The 26,196-nt window shown below is 40.2% G+C and overlaps 1 protein-coding gene across 1 annotated transcript in view; it reads left to right on the forward strand.

Moving 5' to 3' along the window:
- The window catches only part of GPC4 (glypican 4), a 134,172-nt gene extending 121,361 nt beyond the window's left edge, over positions 1–12,811 (forward strand). The window contains exons 4-9 of the mRNA XM_066249289.1: positions 2,617–2,782; positions 7,908–8,038; positions 8,134–8,280; positions 9,104–9,240; positions 10,401–10,576; positions 10,686–12,811. Coding sequence (XP_066105386.1) covers positions 2,617–2,782; positions 7,908–8,038; positions 8,134–8,280; positions 9,104–9,240; positions 10,401–10,576; positions 10,686–10,888 — 960 coding nt within the window. The 3' untranslated portion in view covers positions 10,889–12,811. The remainder of the gene's footprint in view (positions 1–2,616; positions 2,783–7,907; positions 8,039–8,133; positions 8,281–9,103; positions 9,241–10,400; positions 10,577–10,685) is intronic.
- Positions 12,812–26,196: the final 13,385 nt, after the last annotated feature.

Raw genomic sequence — 26,196 nt, forward strand, 5'->3', positions numbered from 1 at the left:
TTGACCAGGACAGAGTTTGTATTTTCTAGAATAGGTTCCATATACTATAACAGAAATTCCTACTTGCCTTGTTACCTAATCAGAAATACATTCAAGAATAATCTCAGGCACATAGTAGGTGCTCATTAACTTTGCTGACCCTGTAACCTTCTACATTTCTTCTTCTTAGGGTGCTGTTTCCTGTTAAACATAATAGTCAACAAATGTAACGTGCTATTGTATGATTTTTTTCATAGGCATTTGTGTAATAACTCTTTACCTCTATAAAATCTAGCCATTCAGCCATCTCACCAGTGTGGAACCTAACTGACATAAAGAAGAAAACAACTGCTGCCTATTAGAATTTAATATATTCTGTTTAAGAAGATGGGAAAACATAATACATCTGTGAAACATTCTTGTCACAAAGGTTTGATAAAGTGCAGTACTAGAATAAAATGTATCAGGTGGCTGTCAGCAACTCAGTTCATCTCTTTGGCTTTGGTTTTCTTATCCCTTAAATGTGAGAGCCGTTCTCAGTGATCTCTTAAGACCTGTTTCAGTTCTAAGATTTCTATGGATCCTATGATTCTCCATTCAGCTCCTGTTTCCAGGCCTTTTTACTCACCTGTAAAATGAGGGGGTGGGCCAGTATCAAAGTCCTAACTATTTGTGACTTATTTAAAGGAATGAACTTATAGCTATCCAGATGATCTGGTTATCTAGAATGGCCATTCCTCCAGGGTATTGCTTAGCTAAGATTTTACTGTACAGTAGTAATATGTAGTCAAAAGAACTAATTTAGTGCCTAGGAAAACATTTGGGATTGGTTAAAATTGTGGAAAATATCCTAACTCTTTGTAGGGAGTGTTGATTTTAGTGTATATTATAAGCATCTTGTTGTTGCCCCCCCTTTAGACTAGAGTTCCTTTTCAGTTAAAAGGGTATGCATGCATGTGAATCATGTAGGACCTTCCACAGGGGTTCACTTTTTTCCTAACAGTGCTATCCACCCCATTTCTGTTCCTCAGGGTGATTTTGATAAGTGGTATCCACTGACACACCCAGAGCAGGTGAAGTGCACTGGTATCTGCTTTCCAAAGTCTGTGTTTGTAGAACTGGTTAGTATTGATAGAGAGGAGTACACTAATCCAAAAGAGGAGGGTGGAGCAGAGAGAACGAGAAGACCTGAACCTTTGGTTAGCTGCCAGTATGTGATACCTAGTTGTGATCCTTTCTCAGGAGATAGAAATGAATGACAAAATGATATTAGCAATTCTATGCCCAAGACAACTCCACCTTATGGAAGTAGGAAGAAACTTAGTCTCATTTCTCTGCATAGGGCAGCCAGCCCAATCTGGGTTAGTACTGATTTCCCCATAGCTGCTTCCTTTCCTCATGAACTTCTAGTAACCCTGTAATATGTTGTCTTGTTTCTGCCTGGTGTTGAAACACCTTTAAATTCTGTCCACACTCACATACTTCTTCCTATGTATCCAACTTTATTTCCCACAATTCTTCAACCCCATTCTAATATGCCACGATATGTGCTTGGTACATTTTCTTGCAGCTTTTGTTCATTCAATTTTTTTTTTTTGGAGATAGAGGAACAGACAGGGACAGACAGACAGGAAGGGAGATGAGAAGCATCAGTTCTTCATTGCGGCACATTAATTGTTCATTGATTGCTTTCTCATATATGTGTGCCTTGAGCAGGAGGCTCCAGCCAAGCCAGTGATCCCTTGCTCAAACCGGCAACCTTGGTGTTTCAAACCTGGGTCCTCAGCATCCCAGGCTGATGCTCTATCCACTGTGCCACTTCCTGGTTAGGCTCATTTCGTTCTTTTGAATTGAATGTTTTTCCTGATCACTTAAATCCAACCCCTTCTTCAAAATGTAATTGAAGTCCCACGTCTTTCATCGGGTATTCCCTGAGGACTCTGTGCTTTACAAGCCTTGGAAGACGCTCACAGAAACCTGTTTAATAAATTTACTCATATTTTTCTTATATAGTACATTCATTTTACCTTCTGCACAGCTATAGGCATAGGACAGTGTATATACTAGGTATCCTTCTAAAACCTTGATTGGGGCATTCAGTTTCAAAGGCAGTCTGGTAGTTCATGTTCTGGAAACAAAGATGTTCTTGTGTTCCAGTCTGGCAAGGCAAACACAGTGAGGGTGGAGGCCATAGCAGCCCATGCACAGTAAGGCAGAGAAAGGTAGCCTCTACTACTGTGGATTATGGATGATCCTTGAAAGTTATTTTTAAAAAGACCTTGAAATATTGAGCCATTTAACGTGAGTGAGAGTGAGCGTGTATTGGAGAGAGAGAAAGAGATTGAGAGACGGGGGGAGGGATGAGAGTTTACAGGGTAGGAGATACATAAAGCTTGATTATTTAAGGTAATGCAGTGTGCTTCCCTATCTTCCCACCCCTTTGCCCAGCACACGCCTTTTTATCTACCTTGCTCCATTTCACCTCTTCAGGAAGCAGGCCTGGCTTGCTGAATGTGATCTAGCACAGTTCATTCTCAGGTTATGTTCATGACCAAGCCTTCAAGGTCAGATTGATAGACTCGCAATTTCTTTGTCTATCTTTGCCCCCAACACTGTCTCTTTCTCCTCCTAAATTAGGTAAATCCCACAGCCCAGTGCACACACGCCTTGTTGAAGATGATTTACTGCTCTCACTGCCAGGGTCTGGTGACTGTGAAGCCATGTTACAACTACTGTTCGAACATCATGAGAGGCTGTTTAGCCAACCAAGGAGATCTTGATTCGGAGTGGAACAATTTCATAGGTGAGCAAGAGACTACTGTATTTGTGTCACTGGGAATAGATCAGCTTCCTGCCTTGAGGAGTATTGTTAATTATCAGCTATAAAATTTCTGTTTGTTAGTTAATGTTTGCCAGAGTTCTAACTGTATTCAAAGTTCATACCATTGTGCAAGTAAATATTCCCATGAACTAATGGTGACATTTCTGAAGAAATTAGACAGTGAATATCAAGTTTTAATAATGAGAAAGTGACGTTTTGACATTTCCCTCCTAAAAGTTAGTTTTAGCCATGCATCAGAGGTTTGTATCCAGGTAAATACTGGCGTACAGTCATCACTGTGTTGTGAAAGTGGCTTTTTAAGAAAAAGATTTTTATTTATTCATTTTATAGAGAGGAGAGAGAGAGAGAGAGCGAGAGAGAAGGGGGAGGAGCAGAAGCATCAACTCCTATATGTGCCTTGACCAGGGAAGCCTGGGGTTTCAAACCAGTGACCCCAGTGTTCCAGGTAGATACTTTTACCCACTCCACCACTGCAGGTCAGGCTGAAAATAGCTTTTAATATGTTACATCTCTTACACCGAAACCAAAATTGTTGCAAATTGGCCAGATACTTATTGGATATTTGAATCAGGTGAAATCTGACTGTAGAAAGTTAGGGGTTCTCTTTCTATAGAGGATTTAGCAATAACTGACTGCTCTGGTGAGAATGGAAAATCATCTCTCTTGATAATTTTAGAGGTAAATAGTGTCATATATACTTAAAACCTACAAAATCATTACTGGAACCCAGACAGCAATGTAAGTGAAGTGGCCAGTTTCTGAGAAGGTTCATTATGATTTGTGGAGAAGGGCAAATTAAGGACGATTGAAATGTCCAGTCATCTACTCTCCTGATCCCTACCTACCATGCATGTTAGCCCTGAAACCTCAGTGTTGAAGCTTCTAATGCTGAGAGCCTAGTGAAGCCTCACACAGATACTAATATCTCATTCAGACAAACTCAGATTTTCCCCATCCTCAAGTGATATTTGCATAATTGCAGAATTTGAGTGTCATTATAAGTCCCTATTTTTCACTTATTTGTCCACACTTTGGGAACATATATGCAATTTGCTATCTTTTTTTTTTTTTTGGTGGTGGGGGGAATCGGCAATGGCAAATGCTTTTTAGTCTTCATGAGAGCTAATTGCCATGTTAAGTGTTTGAAAATACATCAATAAATCGACTCCAACAGATTCTTGAGAACACTGACACAGGAATAAAAAAGATGTGAATATTAAGCACTTTCGCACAATTGTAGCCTAAATAGCTCAAAGCTAGAAGACCTGGGGGAGGGCGGAAGACTTCTACACACAGAACAGCAGAATCCCATGAAAGGGAAGGTGTGAGACTAGCAAAGACATACACGCATAAATGGTGTATCATGCCCAGAAGAAAGCCATAGGAGAGAGTGTTGCTTTAAAATGTTTCCCATGTAGGCCTGACCTGTGGTGGTGCAGTGAATAAAGCGTCGACCTGGAAATGCTGCGGTCACCGGTTCGAAACTCTGGGCTTGCCTGGTCAAGGCACATATGGGAGTTGATGCTTCCAGCTCCTTCCCACCTTCTCTCTCTGTCTCTCTCTCTCTCCCTTTCTCTCTCTCCTCTCTAAAATATGAATAAATAAAATAAAATAAAAAGATAAAAAAATGTTTCCCATGTAAATAAAAGTCCAAGGCATTTACAGATTTAATATTGATGTTTTTTCTTTTTCTTTTTAAATCCACTCTCACCCTCATACCCATGTATCATGTTTGCAATTTATTTTTGCTGAATTTATTTTTTTAAAAGTTAGTTGACCTTTTACTTTCCCATATAACTTACAGCATACTAATTTTCTGGACAAAGGAGTAGAATTCACCACATGATACTAAAATATATGGTGACAGTGATCAACTTTTCTACGGACACCTCAGGAACAAGGTGCAGAGGGGCTTGCCCCTTGCACTAATCTATCTGTTATTCCAATATTCTGACCAAAACTATAACTCATATGCCTGTATTAAAATACAAATTTTTATATATATTTTCCCAAGAGTTTGCAGGTCCCTATCAAATCAAAACCATAGTAGGTTTGCTTAATAAATGTTTTCAACAAGGTACCCTAAAAGGAGTTAAGTTGCTGCTGTTGTTTTTGTATATTTTAAAAGTTAATTTGCTTTCTTTCAAGAAATAAAATTAAACACAAATAGAAATTGATGCGATTTTTGAATCAATTTTCCTTGGTTATTTTTAATGATACTTTAATTTAGAGGGATGAGGTATATAACTGTATCTAAATTTCATGTTTAATTGGTATTTTTTCTTTATTTTTAATAAGCTGATATGAAAGGCCAGAAATAATAGACATTGTTAATCTCCAGTGCTTTTTTCATGGATTTTCACAAGGGTCTAATTAATTTGCTCTGTGGTTGCAGAATTCAGTCCCAATTTATATGCCTCTGCTATATGTGCTATAAGTTCTTTTTATTTCTTTGCAAGGAATTTTTCTTGCCTTGTTAAATGATTGTAGTTAATAAATAAATGGCCAAAGGTTTTTCCCACCACTTCTTTAAATCAGATCTTCGGGTTAAGTTGGGAAACTACATTTGTTCTTCCAGTCCAGTGGTGAGACTCAGTGCAAAAGGAATCACTTTCTGTAGTGAGAAGGGATGGCTTTGTTGCTGGGGGATGGGGGTAGGGCAAGGGGTAGCAGTTCAGTGCTGAGGGCCTGAGCACTGAAATCCTGCCGTTGGACTAGACCCTTTTAGAGACTTAGGGTGACTTTTCCAAATCTGCCTTCTGGTTGCCATGCCCGCTCTTTCCTCTCTTTAACTGCATCTGTGAAAGTATTGTCAGTCTTTATCCAGGTGGATCCAAATATTTGAAACACTTTGGACTTCATTTTGTAAGAGGTTGGTTCTAGGAAACCTTTAGTTTGAATACTCTTCCTGACCCCCCAACCAAAAACATCAATTTCTGGAGAGTCATAAATTGTGCTTAGGCATCACTTGTTCTCCGTCACATATTGTAGTAGTGTTACTATTGTCAGACTCCTAGCCAACCCTGTTGATGTCATGTTGCCGCCAGTGAGAATTTTAGTATTGGGGTATTGGGATTGCTAGTGGGCACACCAGCCAGTTCCTGGCGGACGGCAGACAGTCAAATGTAAATGGGGCCTGTGGCCCAACCAGAGGAAAACCAAGACTCCAAACCAACCATCTTTGGATCTTGCTTGGCTCTTATAATTAGGGCTGGCTGCTGCAAGGAAATTCCCAATTGATAAGTAATCATGACTTTCCCCAGAGGTTAGGAACAGCTTTTGCTCCTGGGCTGCAGGCCACAGGCAGAATGTGCCTTCATTCACATTCTTCAGCCATGTAACATGCAACGCCATGGCACCGGCCCCAACAAAGGCCTAGCTTCACTCTCCATTCCCAGACCCTTGTGGATGGCCGGCCGGCTCTGGGTTTACAAAGACGCCAAACAGCCAGTGAATTGGGATTTATGTTTCCTTTCAGTCTTTCCCAAACACATTAGTGATCTGGCCTTTCCTCACTACTAGGGGAATAAGTAGCTACAAAATGCACTTTTTTCTGTTGTTTAAATTCTTCATTTTTGGATGTTTATCATCTGTCTATTCATAATATTTTTATTTGGAGTAAGGGCTGATTTCTCCACAACGAAAGAATGTGCTTTCTGTATGTGGCAGCCCTGCTGCTCTGACAGTGATGAACACATTTAAGTTGTGCTCTGCTTGTTTATAAAAGTCTCCTTTCGCTAGCACATCAAAAGCATTTTTTCTCTCGTCTGGTACAATGGTATATTCAGGCTGGCAGCCTTTACTTAGAGGTTGGAAGTGTCACTTTATTGGTGCTTACCACAATGCAATCTGAAACTTCATTTGTTATTACTTCTAAAAAAAATTACATCTCACAGAAATCTATTTGCGGTTTGTGACATTGGAATTGTAATTTAAAAAAATGACCCTTTGTTTTAAAATGCTGTGTTGCAGTTGTTCTAGGTTGAAGGTGAAAGCTTGATGACCATATTTGCTTTCATTGATATGGTGATGCTGGAACTCTTTTCACTAGGACTCTTAGGTAGAAGCAATCTTCTGGAAATGAGCTCTTCATCCTGGACTACCTGGAGGCCATGGATAATGTGGGCCTAACTATTCTTTTCCTGCTATACTTTAAAGACTAGTGTATAAAGGGGAGAGAACATGATTACATTTCCAATTTCATCTAATTTTGCATAATAAGTATCAGGCCAAAATACCAAATCTCATAGTCTCAACAAACATACATGGCAATAAGACAAGCACAGCATATTTGGTTTGAGACTCAATGTGTACTGAAATATTCCAGACTCCTTCCACATGGAAAAGTGACTTGCAGAGTCACAGTGCAGCTGTATACTGTGGGTACACAGTCTCTGTGTCCTGCCTCTCATACCGGCCTTCACCCAAAGAGCTGAGGTACAGCTTTTGCCTGAAAAGAAATCAGGGCCCTTTTATTTGAAATGAGAAGTTTGTCTTATTCTAAACGTTGCATTTTTCAAAAAGTTTATTATTTAAAGCAATCAGAATTCCTTGGGCTACTTGTATTTGTATTTTCTAATTGTGCACTCGGGAATCTGAATGGGTTTCATGTAAAAAAAAAAAAGTAAAGAATTTCAATGCCAAGACTTTGACTGACGTATATTTTTAACTCTTGTAAATAGAACCTGAAATGAAAAGATCCTAGGAAGCCTGGGAGAACTGGCATGTTATTGTGCCTCCAGCCTTTGGTTTGTCAGCTGGGAGCTAACCCCAAGCCTTACCGTGACAGCCACTAAGACAGGAAGGAATGAATAATCAGTATAATAGAAGATTCCCGATTAGGTTTTCTAGCTAAAATGAAGCATTCATCTGGCCACTTCATACTTTAGAGAGCTGGCAATACATAGTGACTTTTGCAGTTTTATGTAATAGAAATAGATATAAAAACAAATTAATTATGATGTATGCCTTCATCCTATCTCTATAGTAAACAAAGACAGTAAAATAATTAGACTAATGACTTAAGGATGAACTAAGGATGATTGACTTTTTATGCTATATTATTCTTCCCCAAACCTTATGTTAGATGCCATGCTGATGGTGGCAGAGAGGCTAGAGGGCCCTTTCAACATTGAATCGGTCATGGATCCCATCGACGTGAAGATATCTGATGCTATTATGAACATGCAGGACAATAGTGTGCAAGTGTCTCAGAAGGTAAAGAGAGCAGCATTAATGGAAAGGAGAGCCAGGGGGCCCCCTCCAGCTGGTGATGTGACTTCTCTAATATGATCACACTTTCTCCAATGCAGGTTTTTCAGGGCTGTGGACCTCCAAAGCCTCTCCCAGCTGGACGAATTTCCCGTTCAGTCTCTGAAAGTTCCTTCAGTGCTCGCTTCAGACCATATCACCCCGAGGAACGCCCAACCACAGCAGCTGGAACTAGTTTGGACCAACTGGTAAGCACTTTGTCAGGAACGGCCATGTTTAATGATAAAAAACTGAAAACATTTGCTCCAATGTATTTTTAGTTGGAAGGCTTGCAAGTATGGGTCTTTCAGGTGAAACTATTCAAGCACATTGAATGTGCATGTCAGTAAATCTGTCTCTCCCCTTCGTACATAGTCTAGGCAATATGATGCAATAAGTTATATCTCAAAACCCCCTGTTGTTTCACCATGTTTTTACAAAGCATCTACTATGAGCCCATCTTGATGCTAGTTACACGGTGGCTCTGAGGAATCAGACAGGTCCCTGTTCTAAAAAACCCAAGAGAAAGGGAAATGCAGACATTCCAGCTCACCAACTAAGGTGATGTATAGTGATTGATAGGATGGGCAAAGGACAAGAATATGTAAGCAACCTGCTTTATACACCACAGTACACTTTAAATATAGAAGTAGCAGAGAACCTAGAGTTGGGGAGGGGTGCAGCATAAGGCAAGTTTCACAGAGTGGACAATATATAAGCTTTATCCTGACTAGAGATGGCCTGTGAGGAGACTGTGTGTTGTATCTGCAGGAAATGGAACCTGGTGGGCCTCAGATGGTAGTCACAATGAAGATGTCCAGGCAATTCCTTAAGAATATTTCAATTGTTCATTCATTTGAATGATTCTGTAGCTCTAAGTATGAGTTTGATCTTTACTTTTCTCTAGTGACTAAAGATGAGAATGACTTGTATGACATTCTGGAGATACTGTAGGAATGATCAAAAGGCACATCTATAAGGTAGTTCTGTGTTGTTTTACAGAGGCCTCTGTCTCTTGTTTTTCTGAATCAGGTTACTGATGTCAAGGAGAAACTGAAACAGGCTAAGAAGTTCTGGTCCTCTCTTCCTAGCAACGTTTGCAATGATGAGAGGATGGCTGCGGGCAATGGCAATGAGGATGAATGTTGGAATGGAAAAGGCAAAAGCAGGTTGGCTTCCGTAGGATGGATTTATAATCTCTCCCTTCCTAGATGCTTGGGGGTAACCTTCAGAGAGGGTTTTCTAAGTTGTCAATCTAGAAGCAATTCAAGGTAGGTAACAACAACATGGAAGGATTCTTAGACTTTTCTTAGGAATTGGCTTTACCATAGAAATATTGGGAAAGTACCCAGCTACTTGTACTGGGTCAAAATTTGTGATAGTAGTCATATTTTGGCATTTGAGCTCCAACCACTCTCAATAGTATCATTTAAAAAGTATTTAATACCTGTGGTTCTTTGCCGAGGGGCTTGACCTTATAAAGCACCAGATCAAAAAAATTAAAAAAAAAAAAAAGCCTGACCTGTGGTGGCGCAGTGGATAAAGTGTTGACTTGGAAATGCTGAGGTCACCGGTTCAAAACCCTGGGCTTGCCTGGTCAAGGCACATATGGGAGTTGATGCTTCCAGCTCCTCCCCACCTTCTCTCTCTGTCTCTCTCTCCTCTCTCTCTCCCTCTCCTTCTCTCTCTCTCCCTTTCTCTTTCCTCTCTAAAATGAATAAATAAAAAATTAAAAAATTTTTTTTTAAAAAACACCAGATCAATTCTCTTATTTGATGATAGCCTGTTTTCCTCCCCTGCACAGTCAGCAACTTAAATACCCACATTAGCAGTACTTTCCTCTAACCCACCAACCTCTGCAAAATGGGTAGCTTTCAAAAAGGTCAGGCGGTTACACAGTGGATACAGTGTCAGCCTAGAATACAGAGGACCCAGGTTCGAAACCTCAAGGTTGCTGGCTTGAGCAGGGGGTCACTCGCTCAACTGAAGCCCCCTCGTCAAGGCACATATGAGAAAGCAATCAATGAACAACTAAGATGCCACAAGGAAGAATTGATGCTTCTCATATCTCTCCCTTCCTGTCTGTCTGTCCCTATCTGTCCCTCTCTCTGTCTCTCCCTCTTTGTCTCTTGCTTAAAAAAAAAAGAAAAAGTCATTGTCAAGTTGGAGAAAAAAGATGTATATACCCAGGAAAAGGAGAAATTCAAGTTCATATAGAAATGGAAGTTAATTGTACTAAGTGCAAATACTAGAATCCAGGCAGAAGTCTTTGGTCTTTTGTAACTTTTTGTTTTATTGATGATCTCAGTGGTGTCATTTCTCATCCCAGGTACCTGTTTGCAGTGACAGGAAATGGATTAGCCAATCAGGTCAATAATCCAGAGGTCCAGGTTGATACCAGCAAACCGGATGTACTGATCCTTCGTCAAATTATGGCTCTTCGGGTTATGACCAGTAAAATGAAGAATGCTTACAATGGGAATGATGTGGACTTCTTTGATATCAGTAAGCATCTGCAGTTCAAAAGTACAAATTGATCTTGTGCACCTTGTGATGAGAACAAGTGGAATGAAATGTCTATTCTGTTTTTTGTTTGGTTTTGTTTTTTAAATAGATGATGAAAGCAGTGGAGAAGGAAGTGGAAGTGGATGTGAGTATCAGCATTGCCCTTCGGAGCTTGAGTATAACACAACTGACCACTCTGCGAAGAATGCCAACGATAATGCCAGTCGCGCTGGAGCCCGTGTTCAGGCACAGCCCTACCTCCTCACTGTCTTCTGCATCTTGGTTCTGGTTATGCAGAGAGAGTGGAGATAATTCTCAATATTAGAGAAAATGTGTTCATGATCAAAAAGTTAAAAAGTGCACCGGTTATCACTTTTATATCATCGTAGTGACTTTGCTTTTCAAACAAATGGACAACAATGTACAATTTTTACTATGTGGCCACTGGTTTAAGAAATTCTGACCTTATCATTTTTCATTCAGTTTTATGAGGAAAAAGGACTTGTACATAAAATAAGTTCCTGCTTCCCCACAATCATGTTAAATGTGGCTAGCAGTGTAGGTGCAGAACTGTAGTTGTGCATTTGTGATTTTATCACTCTTGTTTTTCTTTACTGTTTGTTTTTGTTTGTGGAGTTTTTTTCCCTTCAATTATGATTTCACCTTGTTTCCTACAAGAAAACCAGGGTCCTTTCTTGGCATGTAACATGTACGTATTTCTGAAATATTAAATAGCTGTACAGAAGCAGGTTTTATTTATCATGTTATCTTATTAAAAGAAAAAGCCCAATAAGCAGTAAAATTTCCATTTATCCCTGTTGTTTTACTTGCCTTATCTGGAGAGAGGAAGAGGTGGATTTTTTTTTACATTAGACAGAATGTGAAGGCACAAGAGGTTTCTAATCCACTTGTCAGGTTGTATTCAAGCATCAATGAAAGAAGAATGTTCTGTTTCATTTGTACCTAGTGACTGGAAGAGACTGCAGACAACTCATTCTGGTTGTGGTGAACTGCATAAAGTAAGATTACATATAGGTTCATTTCTTGAACCCACTTAGTGTAAGTCATTTAGAACATTCTTGATAAATTTTCCCTGAAAGATATAAAGCCATATAGGATATCCCAGTTATCACATGTTCACATTTTGTTTAGAGGTGAGTTTTGCTTTTTTTTTTATCATCCAGGCAGGTATGCAATTCATTGTATGCTGGTCTTCATGTCCACACTTGACCCTCTTTGAATTGATATCCCAATAGCAGAAATAAGTGACCAACTATCTCATTTGATCCCCCTCATAACAGTGTTCCAGATTTCAAACTCAGCCATACAGAGAGAGCTGTCTGCTGGGGGCTAGGTAGAACTGGGGTGGGTATGGTCTGTGCTGAGGAAATAGTATTAACACTTGAGCAAAGTTTTTGTGCATTTGTATTTGCATTCATTTTGGGATACCAGATTTTATAAAGAAGTCTAAGGTGTCTTACTCGAATCTTTTTTTTTTTTTTTTTTGCTCAGCCCCCCTCTGATCAGAAAGGCAAAGAACTTTCGTTTAGTGGTTCATAGCTGTGTGCTACCTATCAACCAAGAAGCCCACTTTTGGGAGATCTTAGTGTCCAGACTTTTTTCATATTTTCTTGTTTTTTGTTTGTTTTGTTTTGTTTTGTTTTGGAGGGGAGGGAGTGGAAGTAGGTAGAATTCAGAAGACTACATCTTAGTGGTGACCCTTAGCCACGTGGTGAACTGGCAAAGTCCATACCTGTTGTCCGAGGTCAAAGACCAGCAACTGCCTTGGCCCCTTAGGAAACGTTAACGTTCCTTGTGTACTTACCAAATGACAGCTCATTAAACTAGGAGAATGTAACAAATCACTTTAAAAGGAGTTTCCAAAAGTCTTCAGAAAGAAGAAGATTCTGCAAGTCTCTTCCTGCTTTAGACAGCCATTAAGATCCCAACAAATTCTACCGAAGTAAAAACCCACAGAGAGGTTGTTTGTGTTGTTCAATCTTCAGTTATAAGAGTAATTCTCTATTTTTATATTGAAACATAATTACTTGCTAGCTCAGGGTCTACATTTCATTCAATTTTTTACACCAAATTCTGCATAATGGTCAAAATGGATATTGAGGCTGTTGTAAACAGAGGCTTAATTTTATTAGAAGTAGCCAGTTATTTATTAAAGCATGATGTTAATAAAATAGGCATATTCTGGCTGGTCTGTATAAGTGGTTTTTTTTTTTTTTTTAACAAATCACATAAAATTGAAAAGGCACTCCATTTATGTATGAGGGAAAATGGATTGTAAATAGCTAAGCTGCCTTGTGAAAACTTGGAAAATGTGCTGATACTTAGTAACTACCTCAGTTGTGAGGAATTTCCTTTATAGCTTAGACTACTATTACTTTTACTTGGTAGAAATGAATCTGGTCTCCAAAATGTGGCTCAAAGAGTTATCCCCATAGACTTCGTTAGATTGTTTTTAATTTAAAACCTGAACTCTGCCCAGCTGTTTTTCTTTCAGTCAATTTCTCTACACCAATAACATTTTCCGAATTAAATATTCTTGAAGGTTCTTCTGGATTCTTACTGATTTGTTTTCTTTCTTTGCATTTTTTTCCTGTTACTCTTTTATTATTTAAATTGGTTCTTGCTTTTGAACTTGAACTATGAAATAAACAAATCGTAGATTTTTCCATTCAGGTCTGTCTGGATAACTCTTGGCTTTTATCCAGTTGGCAGGCTTACCCCCTTCTCCCCCCCCCAAAAAAAAAGAATAAAGGCAAGTTGAATATTTTAAAACCTTAAGAGTTCACAGTATGAGGTAGAATAAAAGCTATGTTAGAAGAACTGACTTTTCCAAAGCCTCAGTTAATAAATAGCATGTGAAGGGTTTGTGTTTTACAAAGTCACTTTTAAATTCTTTTTCTTTCAAACACTTCACCCACTCTCTACCTTAAGAAAAAGCATTTTTGGACTCTTAAATTTATATCTGCTTTCAAGAATGGTAATTAGCACCTATTATTCTGATAAAAGGAAGAGTGCAAACCATTGACTTGTATCTTTTGACTTTAGTTTCTGAGTATTAGAAATCTGTTTATATGTAAAGTAAAATTTATCACTAGTGACTATAGGACCAAAATAAAAATAGGTGTAGATGGTATTACACAAAATTATTTCTCTTTTGTGTAGAATATGTCTATTTGCATAGCTGAGAATGTAATATGTCAATAAGAGTATCTATTATAGAAGCTCTTGTCTGTGCGTGTATTATCACTCAAGCAAATGCCAAATTACCAAAGACAACTTTATCTTTTTTTTTGAAATAAGAAAAAAGCACTGGTGAAATTCTTCCAACTTAGAACTTAGTGGGGGGAAAAAACCATAATTCAGCATTCTATGATACACTTTACAAATTTAGTTCCTACTTTTAAACTCCTAATTATTATTACTTTTTTGAATAAGAGAAAGAGGGGAGAGAGAAACAGGGAAGAAAGAAGCATTAACTTGTCATTGCTTCACTTTAGTTGTACATTTGCATTGACCGCTTTTCATATGTGCCTTGATCTCTGAGGCACAAGCCAAGCCAGCAGCCCCATTTCAAGCCAGTGGCCCATTGGAGTTTTGAAACAGAGACCTCAGCATTCAGGGTTGACACTATCCATTGCGCCACCACCAGTCGGGAAAACTCCTAATATTTTTTTCTAAAAATCCTTTTTGTATATGTGAAAAATATCTGAAAGATATTTTTAATAACATAGGTATTTAAGCCCGCTAGTAAGGCAAGTGCTATATAATATTGTCTAATTTAGATTTTAAGTAGATAATTATTGGTAGCGTTTAAAAACCAATATATATGAAGGTATAGAGTGAACATTTTCCTTTTAATTCTTCCCAGTTATCCTCTTATACTAATAAACTTATTAGTGGTTTATATACATCCTCTTCCTAAGTTTCTTTATATATGTATGTATATATATATACATATATGTATGTGTGTATACATACACACACACACAAAAGCAAATGTGAATATTTCTTTTTTACCTCTCTTTTTTTACACAAAATGTGACATATTATGTCTTACTATTTTTTGTTTTAACTTCAAGTATTTAGAGGAGGATTCCCTAAAGATACAGTTTTCTTTTTTAAAGTCGTGGCTTTTTAGTGGTACCACATTTTAGACTTTTTACTACATTTTGCCTGTATTAGGTAATTTTTCAAGAAACAAACATTGAATTGAATGAGAAGCAGTTTGACTTTATACGTCTATAATCCTGGAGTGCACAATTACGATGCTCTCTGTTCATGTTAAGGTTAATTTTTGGAAGTTTGTTTCCATATTTTCTGAAGTGAAGAAGACATTGACCAGAGCATATTAATGTCATTGTTAATGCTGGGGGATGGTTCAAAGGAAATGTGTCCTGGAATTTACTCATTCTATCAGAATGAAGTACTTTTAATATTTTCTCAATACCAAATGGCTTGAAGTATCATCCGCTGTCACTCAAGATGATGATGAAATTAGTGTTGGGAAATTTTGTGGCTAGATCTTGGTTACTGCATGAGTTATCTGTCCAATGGTGAAGGAGTCGTTAGAATATGTAAATAATTGTCCAAGTTCAGTTTTCATGTCAGGTTGAATTTTCACTCATCAATGTTCGAAGAGACTTCTAAGTTGAGCATTAATCAGGAAAATCTACAGAAATCCATTTCTCAGGATGAGTGCCCATGTGCATAATTAAATACACATTTTACTCTGCTTTGACATTTTAGAAAGAAATATTGGGAATTCTGGAAAGAGCACAAGATTGTTGGAAAGAGAAAGGTTTTCAAGGATCAGTCCTACCAGGTAAAAGCTGATGATGGGGTTAAAGAATAAAGATAAAGGAAATGAATGATGACCCGTGATACTTTTCTAAAGGGTTTTTTGGTCTTGATCTGTGGGCTTTGAAGAAGGGAAGTTTTGCTACAACTTCCTTGCCATTTTGTGATACTGTTTCTTTCACGACAGGATTAGAAGTCTCCTGTGTGTGCACATGTGTGTGTGCATTCACACACACACATCTATATACAGAGATTCATTTGAGTATTTTCACACAATGAATTCCAGGTATAGAGGTAGACCTTACCCTGTTGCTTATGGGCTGTCTTCCTTCTGCTGTCAGGGCTGTATGTTTGTGAAATGCAGACTGATTTTAATGATAGCTTAAGGGAAACATAATTAGGAAGGTAAGTTCTGCCAAGAAAAAATACACACATGCCATATAAAATGCATTCCAGATAGAATTTCTTAGATTTACCATTGCCTGGAATTTGCTTTCTTCCTCACCACAGATAACCTAAAACTGATGATAACATGCTGCTCTTGGTGACTCACTGCTTAGGGCAGTTGGTGTCAGGTTGACCACAAAGAAATAATCATGGTCAGTTGATGGACACACATTAGGATCTCAACCCTCTTTCACTGCATTTGCCTTTAAAGGCCTTCATTGCCCTTGCTCTCATATTTTAAAAAATAAATAATGAAAAATCACTACTTTGCAGTTTCAGTTATGAATACTTTGCAACAAATTCTGGCAGCTGCAAAAAAAAAAAAAAAAAAAAAAAAAAAACCCAAAGAAACAAAAAACCAAAACCAAACACGTTATTTTGGACATACTATTTCTGTAAAAAAAGAAAAGGTTGTTGTTTGTTCACCTGTCATTTCTCAAGTGAGCATGATCTGTGTTCCTGTCACCAAGGCCAACCAGGTCGATTATATCATGCCATCCTGCAGAGTATAAATTGTTCCATTTTTGTAGATGCCTAAAAGGACTCGAAGTTAGGTTGTTTGCCCAAGGGGTGACAGGTAAAAAATGCAAGAGGATGATTGGGAATGGGTTGATCTGCTACCAGAGCCTATTTATTTCAGGTGCCACTTTTCTTCTGATCATTACCCTTTTCCCCTAATTCCACATTGTCTGAATTATCAAGAAGAAATGAACTTGTCAGGCATGTCATCTCTCCTGGCCCTGCAGAATGGCCAGGTTAGGGGTCATGGCAGACAGTGGTTGACTTGGCTTACCTGACTATAGCAGGACCACCTGGAGATAAATCATAATGGTGAAAAGGTTTTCTAATCTCACAGTGGCTCCTTGCTTAGTGCTATTTAATGCAGAAAGAGCTCAGATGACTGTGCATGGGGACCATGTAACCTTTGGTAGTTCTGGAAGAGCTGATATTACGTCAAGTGACCCTATCCTTCCTCCCCAGGACAGCCTCATATGACCCTGTGTGAAAGGATTCTGGAAGTGCCCTGGCAGCTGCATTATTGGGAAGGGTCAACTTGCTAAATACTTAAACACAACCTGTTGAGAAAAATCACAGAGTTTACATAGGGAAAATTCATACCTGCCTAATCACTTGGAGCATTGTGAGGAGGAAAATAAATCTTGGGTTAAATGGAACCCAGTGAATATGATGTGGGCTTCTTAAGAGCTCTGGAGAACATTCCACTCCTAAAGTTATACCTGGGTCAGAGGTTGTACACACAGAACATAATTAACAGTTACTGCTGTAAATGAGGTTTATAACAGTTTTCTCTGTCTGGAATGGCATTAGTGCACACTAGGGGCAAGAGATTTTGATATTTTCTACCCAGGTAGGGAACCTAGGGTCTTCTGTCGATTATTTCCTGAACACATGCCCCAGCGTGCCCATCGGGCAGAATAGGCTGGGAAGAAAAGGTGGAAAGGTCTTGATCTAGGTGTACTCAGGCTCTGGTGTCTGATCTTGATACAAAACTTGGGTACAAGGTCTAGAGAGAAACATTTAAGACCAGCAGGGAGTGAAGGCTCTGCCTCCAAACAGAAGGCAAGTAATACCTCTCTAGTTTGCAAAGGTTGAAGGCCATGTAACTCAAACTATAAGTAGGGGGGCATGGGAAGGGTGAATTCCTCTAACTAAAGGCAAACTTCCCCTTAGAATTAGTAAATTATCCCTTTTGAGCAAGTAGGAGTTCTATCTCCCTCAGAGGGTAGTGCTTTATACAGTTCTTTAAACCAGCTGTAGTTGATGGTGAGCAAAACCACTGGACTTAAGAGGTAGATTAGAGTGGTATGATGGAATGAAATAGTATCTAAAGTGGCTGTAGAGATAGGCATTATTCTTTTTTTTGTCTTTGCTCTTATTTATTTATTTATTACAGGGACAGAGAGAGAGTCAGATAGAGGGTTAGATAGGGACAAACAGGAATGGAGAGATGAGAAGCATCAATCATCAGTTTTTCGTTGCGACACCTTAGTTGTTCATTGATTGCTTTCTCATATGTGCCATGACTGCGGGCCTTCAGCAGACTGAGTAACCCCTTGCTCAAGCCAGCGACCTTGGGTCCATGCCTGTGAGCTTTTTGCTCAAGCCAGATGAGCCCACGCTCAAGCTGGCAACCTTGGGGTCTCGAACCTCAGTCCTTCCGCATCCCAGTCCAATGCTCTATCCACTGCACCACCGCCTGGTCAGGCAATAGGCATTATTCTTCTTCAGCCTGCCCCTGCAGCCATTGGCCCACACATGAGTCAGGGCTGGATGGACCCTTGTGTGCCCCACATTGCATAATTTGTCTACTGAGTTCCCTTTTGGAGAACTGTAATTTGAGGCCAACCAAAGAATTTGAAGGTCCTTATTTTATTGGAACAGACTCCAAAATGAAGTGCCTAGAAAGGCCAACCCTTGGTTATCAGAGGTCTCTAATGACAACCATTCTGGTTCTGAATGTGTGAGCATCCAGAACCACTTGGAATTTGAGGCAGTAGTATAAATTATGACACATCTCGTCTTGGTCTCTGCATGGGAAGACAAAAGTGAGGATAGAAGTAAGATGAGGCCCTCACCCTCAGAAAGCCCATAATTCCACTGGGGAGACACAGCTAACCCAGGACACATGCCTGTGAATATGTAAGTCTTAGCTGATCTGTAGATCAAAGGAGTGCAATGCATGCTGCAGTGGTCAGGGTGACTTCCTGGAGGTGGAGCTCCACCTGGGTCTGCCAGGAGAGGCACAGAGAATTCTCTGGTGAGGTCCTTGAGGGCAAGACCCATCAGTGGTTCTTTGTACCCTTTGAGTGCTACAGATTCCCTCAGGAGTAAGGGTAGGGAGGTGGGATGAACTGTCTGGGCATCGTAGTGGAATAAGTGTGGGTCATGAAGCAGCAGAAAGGAAATGTATCTAAAAAGCAGAGGGGATAGATTTATACTACATGACTAGGGAAGGGTGGGATCAGTGCATATGAAGCCCTCAGAAGCCAGTCAAGGCAATTTAAAATTCAAATTGGTACCATCTAACACTAATTCTTAAATAGGACTTGAAATGATGCCCAGGGTATATAAAGAACTAAGTAGAAGTATGCAACATGGATTGTGTGAGTTGCCTTGGGGTGACGATGTGCACTGTACTATGTACACTAAAGGGATTTAGCTCCCCTTCCATCCTACACACTCTAGCCTTCTCCCAACAATCTTGATTTGGAATTTTGTGGTGAACACAACCCAATTCCACGCAAAGGGTCCTCTTTGGACTTCCACACCCATAATGCAGTCAGACACATTAAAAGTGGTCCTCCCAACCTCCCACCCGATCAAACCCTTGAATTCTGACCAGCCACATGCACATATTTTATCCAAATTTCTCCAAGTATTGCTTCCATCTTACCTCCACAGCTCTGTCCCCAAAGGCATTCCAGGGCTCCAAGGCATTCTGCTCTGGCCTCCTGACTCTAGAGAGAAAGTCAGAGCAGGATCCCTGGAGTCTGGTTCCTCAGACACCGTCCTGCAGGGACCTGGGATTACAGGGGTGTTTATTTTTTTTTTATTTATTTATTTATTTTTTTTTTTATTTATTTTTTTTTAATTTTATAATTTTATTTTTTAAATGGGGTGACATCAATAAATCAGGATACATATATTCAAAGATAACAAGTCCAGGTTATCTTGTCTTTCAATTATGTTGCATACCCACCACCCAAAGTCAGATTGTCCTCTGTCACCTTCTATCTTGTTTTCTTTGTGCCCCTCCCACCCCCTATCCTTCTCCCATTCCCCCCTCCCCCCCGTAACCACCACACTCTTATCAATGTCTCTTAGTTTCACTATTATGTCTACAGGGGTGTTTAAAAACCTTTTCAAGCATTAGGCATTAGGCAGCCAGTTAGTGAGATGAGTGGGCCAACTATATACTGCTCACAAAAATTAGGAGATATTTCCAAATGAATATGAAGCGATATCCCTCAATTTTTGTGAGCAGTATATTTCAAGTTAAGTAGGAGCTACTGCGATAAGGGAATTGAAAAGGGCAATGCTTACCCACTGCTGACCCAGATGACTTTTGTTACCTATGTAACAGTTTGCAAACTACAAAGCAGCTGAGCAGCTGCTTGACTTCTTTCTGGGCTTTTCTCTTATTTAAGAAATCGCTCCCTGCACTGCCTACTGCAAAATGTGGTTATGAGGAAATACTGGGAAGATGTACACACCAGGGCTTTGGAGGCATGAAAGCACTATTGTATTCCACAGTAAGGAGAGCCCTTATAGGGGGCTGGGGTGCCATGAGCTGCTTCATCACCATGCCTTTCTCACCAGGCACGATGCTAACTGAGGCCTCTGGATAAAGGATGATTGCATTTCCGAGGCCTGGCCGCTGAGCACCACCTCTGGTAGCAGGCACAAGGTGGAGCCTGGACAGAAGAAGCTCTGGCTGCAGGGACTCTGAGATGGACCCTGCCTCCACCTGCGCTCTTGATGCCCTCTCTGTGGGCTACATATTTCAAGTGGAACTTGCCTCTACACCTGCCATTGCCAAGTAATAGCGGGAACGCTGCTCTTAGATCAAAGCCTTGTGGCTGAGATTTTATAGAAAATGAGCAGGGAAGTGTACAGCTGGGTTCTTCCTGGCAAGAAAGAATTCTAAGTGCCTAATAATGACATATTCTGATTTAAGGGCTCAAAACTGGAGAAGCTCCAAATGGTCTCTTTACCTGCCTGCCTTTTTACTGTCTTCCCTTCCTAAAATGTACCTTTTAACTTCTCTACCAATGCAGCTAGGGGACAAAAATTCCACGCACTAAGCCTCTTTCCTAGGAGCCGGGCAGGCAGGACACTCAGATGAGCACCTCTCATCCTATTAATTGCCCACCCCTCTAACTCATCTATCCCACCTCTCTTACCAATTTCTGGTCAGTCTTTGAATTCCCTGGGAGTTGCCACCTCCTTTGTAAATTAAAGCTCTCCTCTCCTGGTCACATAGTGAAGCTGGAGTAGCATCTACAGTTCCAGAGTTGACAGGGAGAGGGAGGATGCTATGCAGAAGTGTTGCCCAGGGTAAGACTTCTATCTGTATATCCTCTGAAGAATCCAAAGCGGTTTTGGAAGGGCTGGGATTGAGTAGTGTTGAACTGGTGCCCCCCAGAAAAAGGCCAAGGACCTTTTAGACACTTTTTATATTCCCTCTTAGACTGGTCCTGGGGTCTTTAGTGTTCTGCAGAGTTAAGACTCTGGCAAAAATGAATAAAGGAAAGTGTATTCCAATATATAACCTATAATAAGCAGTATCCAATACTCATGGCTTTCTAGCATGAGAGCTTGCTGAATAGAAGTCACATTCTGGAATAATTTGAAGTTGACTTCATTGCTGACTTCAAGTGGGGGAAACATGAAGATCAGTTTATCAGTTGTACTCAGCCTAGAAAATATTGTACAGTTTGAACATCTCAACTGGATGATCACTTTAGGAATTTGCTAAATTTTGTAGGGAGAAAAATATGCCATCCAGTAATTTTTGTGACCTATAAGGGCCCTTCTTCATTCATTGCACAGACTTTGAGGGAGTACATACTATGAGCTGGGCACTGAGTATACAATTACAAAGCAAGATACACTTGGTGTCCACTCTGGTGGAGCTCACCACTAATGATGGAGATAGACAATCACATCAGTCACAGCAATTGAAATATAATTACAGAATGAGATGGGGTCCTCACAGTATAAAATAATTAAGTTAGAGCCCTGTGGAGCTCCCCCACCCCCAGTTACCAGTCACGCTAGTAACCAAGGCCTAGGGCAGTGGTTCTCCCAATTGACATGTTTCAGAATTTCCTGGAGGGACTGGTAAGTCACAGATGGCCAGGGCCTACCACTAGAATTTCTGATTCAGTTGACCTGGGGTATGCCTGAAAATTTGCATTTCTACCCAATTCCAAGGTGATGGTGATGCTACTGGTCTGGAGACTACACTTTGAGAATCATCAGCTAAACAAAGGAATTTTGAATCTTAACTTTGATCCAGGTCACACAGCCCTGTTGGGAAGTCAGTCAGAGATACCTCCAGAGAAATAATGGGGAGAAAGTAATCAGACAATTTGCAATCATCTTGTCACACTGACAGGTTAGGATTTAGTATTCCTAAATGGAGTCTAAGCTCTGCACCATACCTCAGACTTCAGAAAAGGCCAGGCAACTGTGAAAAGTCAGTGAGATGAACTCATCAGAAGTCTCATTTTATAAGGGATCAAGGAGTTACCTGAGCATGATTACACCAAAATGGAAGCCTGAGAAAAGATACAGGTATGGAGATGCTTATAGACCAGTGCTGGGCATAAAGAGTGGTTCTGAGTACTCCCCTCATATGTCTTTTCTATAATCTAGCCCCGTTACATGGATGAAAAGAATGGTTTCACCACATCTGTATAACACGTTGAGAGCTCAAGATCCAATCAAAGTTTGTGTTATTATTCAAGATGCTCTTGGCTACAAGTAAGGAGAAATTAAACTCAAAATTAGTTATATAAAAGGGATTTATTATATATTATATTATTATATTATATTATATTATATTAATTAAATTATGTAAGGACACTCCAGGGATGGCTATTTCTAAATTTTATTATCAAGGATCCAGGTTCTTTCCGTTTTTTAACTTTCTTAACTTCACCATAGCTTCTCTCATGTTTGCAAGATGGCTAGAAAGCCTAAATAAAGCTGGAGAACAAAGATGGCTGTAACAGTTGTAGTAATAATACATCTTCACACAGCACTTTCTGTTTGTAGCAATACGAGACTATTTCTCCCCCAAGTTTCTTTTGAAGAGTTAAAAAAAAAATCTTTTCTAGAAGGTACCCTCTTCCAGCAAACATCCTCTCACATCTCACTACCTATAATCAGCTCACATGCTCCAAGGTTTTGAGTATAAAAGCTAACAAAGATTCATGCCCTGGTGTGAGGGCAGTCCTATCTGAAAGATGTGGCTGCAGAGAAGAGGGTGGACTCTAAACAAATTAGGGGATGACTGACAGGGAAGAAGAAAGGAATGGCTATTGGATGCAGTACCAGACGGTAACACAAGTAGGAGTACAGGGCACTCTAGCTACATCTGGGGCGGAGAAGTGGAGCACTGTATTATATTAGTATGTTAGCCATCAGCAACTTTGGCAGGGATAGGAAACTTCTTTAAGCTTCAGAGATTCCGGAATGAGAACTACACAAAAATCAGCTTATCACCTTCTAGACATACACCAGCTCAGCTCAATTCCCACAGTCCCTTAAAAGTTATCCAGGTCTATTTTGAATCCTTGCTGATTGATTATCCTAGACAATATTCCTGCCAAGTGGTTGCCCAACCACTTCTTAAACACCTCCAGTGACAGGGATCTTACTACTTATGATGGCTTTCTATCTCTAGGCAGCTCTAAATATTAGAAAGGGTTCTCTGCAAACTCCAAAGTGTACATACATGTACTGTTTGTTCAGTGATTAGGTGCCAGAGCCTCTTAAGTTGCTGTCAGTGTTTCCACTAGAAATGGAAAATTTCATATGTTTCTGACTAAAATTTCTTGTAGATTTATATATGTTTCCAAGAGATACCTAAAAAAATAAACAACCAAATAACTCCAGGAAATTTTAGCTTGTCTGCATTTAAGATCTTTAGATATTTTTCATAATTCAAACCCACTTTTGGTCTGAAAGGTTTAAATTTTAGCAAGAGAATAGACCATAGCATAAGCTAATAACTAATATTTGGGGGGGGGAATGTTTGAAGGAAATGCCTTGCAGTATACTTTGAAAGTAGTCATTGTACATGGGCCCCACATTGCTCCTTCTTCAGTTGAATTGGTGAAGCCTCGCTGAATTACTGTCAGTCCCTGTGGGATAAGGGGACCATTTCCCTTTGTGCCACCTTACAAAGTCAAAGTAGGATGGTGTGTTTCGTGTGTTCACGTGAATTCGGATGAGTGGGGAATCAAGGCTCCCACCTTGGCAAAGACAGTCCAGGGGTTTGGTAGACTTGTCTACTGTGCTGCAGTAGGTGGGGTCTGGGGGGAGTATCCCAGGAAGGACCCAAGGTAGAAATCAAAAGGCCATTTGCATCTCAGTGACTCTACTCTTCTCATACTATGTGAATGAGCACTGCCTGGCCAAATGGAATTGCTCAGGTTTACCAGAATCATAGATACTAGTCAATTGTCTATTGTTTTCAAATCTCAGTATGTTGCTATGGAAACTTTTTTTCTATTATCATCTGGGAAGAGTGCCTAATAGTGTGCCTGCATTGGCAGATCATTTGTTGCATCATCAGAGACATAGTATTATTTTTTATTTAAAGGTTGATTTCATCTATAATGTCATCACCCTCTTTTCACCACTTTCCTGATTTGTCTTCCCTTCCTCGACCACCAGTTATAAAGATACTTTCCTTGCAGCAGCCCCACTCCCCTCCATTTCCCTTCTTAGGGCCTGGCCACCCGGTGTTTAGACATGGACTTTGGAATTGGTCTCAGCTTTATAGGATTACAGTTAATGCAGATTCTAGCAGTGGCCAAGAGCCTGATGTAGCCTATGGAATCACCTTCAGGAGATTACTCCTGCTTCCCCATAGTCACACCTGGCTTTTCTTCTCCTTTAACAGACTTGCCCTCATTTTTCCCATGGTGTCAGTTTAGGTTGTTCCCTCAAGCCACTGCTCTTGCAACTCAGTTGGGAAAGCCTGCCCAGCCTACAGCACACATGGACTCACCCCCACTTTGGGGCATATATTCTAGCACTGATGAATATGTTTTTCTAAATAACCAGAGGTTAGTAAAGGCCATGTCTGAAACACTGGCCAGAGGGTTCCATCACCATACTTACAGATACTTTTGCATGTGATGTAGGTGTCAAGAAGTCAAGTACTCATGGGGTTCCCTCAGTGTCAGGTAAGTAATTTTTCTCAAAAATGAGATGTATAGGAAAGGAGAGAACTTTTCTCGCATGGCTCAGAAATGGGTTCCGAAGGCAGGTCATGTGAACAGTGCTTCAAGTCACATGAGTGTGACAGTATTGCTTGAGCTATCAGATGGCCTCCCAAGGAACCTGTGAACTTGGGAGGAGCCAACACTCTTTGAAAGTGCAAGTTCTGCTCTTTTGTTAAAAGTCATCAGTTTTTTAAAAATCCATTTATTGATTTTAGAGGGAGAGGAAGAAGGAGAGAGAAAGAGCAATGTGAGGGAAGCCAGGTTTGTTTCAGGCTCCTTCAGCCTCCCAGATATAGGACTCTTCCTACCACCTACTCCCCAAACCCCAGAGCAGCGGTTCTCAACCTGTGGGTCGCGACCCAGAGGGTTATGGTGTGCGTTCCATCCTGAAATATCTGCATTTTTTTTTGACAGGAAGGAAAGTTTTCAGCCAAAGCAATGGCATTGTCATTTACAGATTTGAAGCAAGGGCATAGAGGAAGGGCAGGGCGCTAGAGACTGCTTCTAAGTTTCCCAAATCACTCATTAGTTCTGAAAAACACCAGCCACTGGACTGTTTCACATCCTCAAGAGAACGTGCCACCAAGATTGTCTCCAGAACCTTGTAATAACTAGCCAAGAAAAAGATGGTTTCCATTTAGTCTACATGTTTGGCTGTTCCCCAGAGAGAAGGAATGGCTCATCCCCTTCACTGCTTTAATAACAAGCAGGAGTCTGTCTGATGACATGGCAAGACTTGTCGGATGGCTATGTGGATAGCACATAAGCTGAGTGAGCACTAAGATTTGAGGGCATCATGAGTGGATGCCAGCCAGACCACCATGGCCCAGGCAAGCTGATTATACAGGCGGCACCCTGCTCTGGGGAGGGCTGGGCTGGTGGGGAATTGGAGGCTGGTTCAGCATTCATTCTAATTTGAGGCCTAAGTAAAAATGTGTGTTTCGTAATGGAGACATTCATATTGAAAACAGGTGGTGTTTGGGCTTTTGCCTACTCTTTAAAATGGATTGTCTAAGGCCCACAATGCATTTCTGGCTCCAAAGTCTTAGCCTGCTGTGGGTTTGGATCTCCACTAAGGACAGGGCCTGTTTCAGCCTCTGGAATGAAGGGACTCCCAGAAGGTCACAAGGATATGATGGTCTTGAATTGTAGTTTTTGCCTAATGGTGAAGAGCAGGAAAAGAAATGGGGCTGCCTTTATGAGCAACAGAAAGCCCAAGTTCTGTCTTGTTTTTTGTTTTTGTTTTTGTTTTTACCGAGAGAAAGAGACAGACAGACAGACAGAAAAGGAGAGAGATAAGAAGGATCAATTCTTCGTTGTTGTACCTTAGTTGTTCATTGATTGCTTTATCATATATGTGCCTTGAACAGG

The sequence above is a fragment of the Saccopteryx bilineata genome, chromosome X (genome assembly GCF_036850765.1).
Source record: "Saccopteryx bilineata isolate mSacBil1 chromosome X, mSacBil1_pri_phased_curated, whole genome shotgun sequence".
Lineage (NCBI taxonomy): Eukaryota > Metazoa > Chordata > Mammalia > Chiroptera > Emballonuridae > Saccopteryx > Saccopteryx bilineata.